A 3,743-nucleotide genomic window follows, 5' to 3' on the forward strand; every position below is an offset into this window, starting at 1 on the left:
ATCATCACCGAGAATAATCATGTGGCCCTCAGACGTAACATTGGAGTTTCACCCGTTTTACGCGAGGTGGCGTAATACTCAGTGAAAAAAACGATATTCGCGGTGATATGCAGTAGTCGTGGAATATGTATTTCATATTACTAGAGTGAAACTCTATTGTGTATATGTGGCACATATACACAATAGAGTTTCACAATTTCGATGTTCGAAAAATAGGATTGCACATATTATGTGCAATCCCATTTTTCGAACATCGCTGCTGCAGTCGTAGTTGCCGGTACCCACGGTACGGTTCTGATCCTTATCAGGTACTCTCTAGCGTCGTGTACTACGCCGGTGAGAAAAAGCTCCTCTTCTCCACGATCGCCTCTTTTATTATACAAACTAGCAAACGTGGACCAAAGTGAGCAGCAAAGATATACCATAGTTTCTAACTGGAAGCGGTGTGAAACAGTCTTCTCATTCGTACCGAGGCTGATGTATGATGAACCCTACAGCTCATAGGCTAGCGCCACCAAGCTCCCTGACAGTCTGTTCTCGGCCACGTTCAGAGGAATGTGGTATGTGCGCACCGGACTTTCGCGAAAATTCATGCGAAGCCGTAAGTCAGTTCGACACCACATGATGCCACAGTGGCACCGCTAACATAATCGAGGCCTTTACTACATTTCTTTCCGTGAATTCTCGAGAGCACAAATCGATTATTGGGGCGGTCCATAATTACACCGTAAAGTATCAGTTGGTGTTGAAAAATGCGACAGACTGTGAGATTAAAGGTCTGCACTACGTCCAGCTCAGCTCTCCACCACTCTCATGTCCGATCAGCAAGGAAGAAATGAGAAGAGAACCACAACTGCTTACAATAACCCACACATAACCATCGAGTTGGAGGGGAAGCAGGAAGTTGGGAAGTTTTGGCCGAGGGATGTCTCCAAGCAGCTGAGCGGTATGTACAACATCAAACTGAAGCATCTCTACTCCTCAAAGCAAGAGGAATAGCCAAAGTATCGAGTATATCAATGCGACAGCCACGAAGACTGCCAATTTACTAGTATTTTGCGAGTACGAGTCTATAACGTAGACTTTGCATGTCATTCTGAGGGCCAGAGACCCACCTTAACAAAGGTTACTTACGGTGAATACCAGCGTTGCGGAAATGTGCATCCAGGGATGGGTACTTGCGTTGGAGTGGATGTACCATACAGGATGGTCCGTAGGAACGCGAATACGTCACGTGATGCACGTGGGCCACGTCACAATGTCACGTGGGCCACCTACGTCACGTGGCAGGGAAGGGAGGGACACGAGTGACGAATGCCTGAAAACCCAATAGCGCGTAATAATCAGAATAGGTAGCAAAAAAGAAAAAAAAGAGAACAGAGGGAAATCGTAGAAAGGGAAACCCGAAACCCAACCCGAAACCCGACAAGATAACCAGAAACCCGACCTGTTATAAAGGTGAGAGCTGTTTCCCAAGGCAACCAGAAACCCGAACTGTTATAAAGGTGAGAGCTGTTACCCAAGGCAACCAGAAACCCGAACTGTTATAAAGGTGAGAGCTGTTACCCAAGGCAACCAGAAACCCGAACTGTTATAAAGGTGAGAGCTGTTACCCAAGGCAACCAGAAACCCGAACTGTTATAAAGGTGAGAGCTGTTACCCAAGGCAACCAGAAACCCGAACTGTTATAAAGGTGAGAGCTGTTACCCAAGGCAACCAGAAACCCGAATGGGAAAAGTGACATCCTTGGATTTTGTACAAAGTAAGGGCGCGCGCGAAAGTTAGGGCGAGCGATATACATCCTTGGCACTACCTGCACTTAAGTTCTGTACGAATACCACAGACTTAGCAGCCCAGTAATCGATATTGGGCTCATTCGCTACAAAGAGGAAGGCGAAGGTTTGATAGGATAACAAGGGTGCAGGCAAACTGGACCCACAAAAAAAACTGATAACACACGCGTTCACAGTCGTAGTAGATACTTTTGACGCATGACCGGAGGCTCTGACTGAATCTGTCAGTAAATATCTGAACTGTCAGTAAGATTGCACGAAAAGTGCAAGAACAGCGCATAACGACGGTTTCGCTGAAACCAACTCCGATGGCCTTAAGTAGCCCGGTGGGCCATACGTGGGCAGTTTTTGGGCCATACGTGGGCACTGCCTTGGCCGACCCCCCTATGGGGTCGTAACGCGGGCCTCCGGCCCGCTTTTACTCTCACCCACGCAGGGAAGGCCTAGGAAGGTGAGTTACTCAGAAACTATGAGGCTAACCCTATGTATATGTGAGACTACCCTCAGCACGTCAGGATGCGCGTCGTGGAATTTTGTGGCGCGCGGTAATTTTTAATTCGGAAAACCGCCGACACCGCGGATCGAACCAGGACCTTCACTCTATATACTGGAGTAGAAGTGTAAACTAAATTAGAATGCCCCGTAGTACGAAGCATTCTGAGGAGAAGATTAACAGTTTTGAGAGCTATTCTGCTACACTGACGGTTTTAATATTTTCGAAAACCACAGGTGACAACGTCTGATCGACACGACTCTTAGTAGCTGTGAATTTTTTTGTATTTTGGGAGAGCCCATTCATGTATCCAGCGCGTGTGTAGGCTACACAGTGTAGCGGTCAATGGTCGGATAGGACTGGCTCGTGTGGTAGGTGGGTGGGAGAGATAAAGTAGTGAAAAGTACGCTTTAGCTTTGTATTTACTTTAACACTTCATATTTACATGTCATGCACATTTTCGATGTGGTGACAGATGCTGATGAGAACGATTGTCGATCTTTCTGGTGTCGCCCAGCATACCGGGATGATAGTATAGTGGTAGAGTCACTTTGTTGCGATCTATTAAAGAGCGGTGTGGGAAAATATTTGTCTTAGAGTGCGTGTGAGAATATATGCGTTGTGTCTTAGCCCTTTGTGGAGTTGGCATTTCTCAAAACTCGTTCTACAAGACTCCTCAGGTTCCCGGGAAAGTTTCCGAGTTCGCTGATAGCTAGCTTCAAGCGGCTGTCAACGAAAAACTCAGCAAAACAGGCTACGTGTTACGCACATCGTGCTCAACTCGGAAACAGTGCCTCAGCCAAAGGCGTAGCCCAGCTACTGCATGTCTTGACCCCTGGCTCACATTGTACTTTCGTAAAGTCTCGTCCAGCGTATTTCCTATCCCAGCAAGGGGTAGTTGAATCATATGTTGAAGCGAATACGTTCACATTCCGCTTATACATGATGTTGTAAGTGCTCAGTGCGGATACCGTCCTCGCTCCGCAGCGCTGTGTATTCGCTCCCACTGTGCCTCTTCATGCCACGACCACGGTCATTGAACGAATCTGTCTCACAAAATGACTCTCCAAGGTCATAACAGATTAGTTGTTTTAGATAAAGGCATGAAAATGCCCGTTCGTTAGCTTTCTATTGAATAGCCGATGCTCAGGTGAAGAACAGACCTCGTCGCGGAAATACGTACAGTACACGTTGTGTTTGAGCCCTTTGTCGAGTTGGCAATTCTCAAAACTCGTTCTACAAGACTCCTCAGGTTTCCAGAAAAAGTTTCCGAGTTCGCTGATAGCCAGCTTCAAGCGGCTGTCAACGAAAAACTCAGCAAAACAGGCTACGTGTTACGCACATCGTGCTCAACTCGGAAAAAATGCCTCAGCCAAAGGCGTAGCCCAGCTACTGCATGTCCTGACCCCTGGCTCACATTGTACTTTCGTAAAGTCTCGTCCAGCGTATTTCCTATC

At 47.1% G+C, this 3,743-nt stretch overlaps 1 protein-coding gene across 1 annotated transcript; it reads left to right on the forward strand.

Annotated features, from left to right (window-relative positions):
• Positions 1-813: 813 nt before the first annotated feature.
• Positions 814-999, forward strand: Pmar_PMAR029706 (hypothetical protein; the record flags this gene model as incomplete). Its single annotated transcript, XM_002781426.1, has 1 exon — positions 814-999. The coding sequence occupies one exon, from the start codon at positions 814-816 to the stop codon at positions 997-999; it is 186 nt and encodes a 61-aa protein (XP_002781472.1).
• Between the last annotated feature and the right edge of the window lie 2,744 nt (positions 1,000-3,743).

The sequence above is a fragment of the Perkinsus marinus genome, assembly GCF_000006405.1.
Source record: "Perkinsus marinus ATCC 50983 genomic scaffold scf_1104296942480, whole genome shotgun sequence".
Classification (NCBI taxonomy): domain Eukaryota; phylum Perkinsozoa; order Perkinsida; family Perkinsidae; genus Perkinsus; species Perkinsus marinus.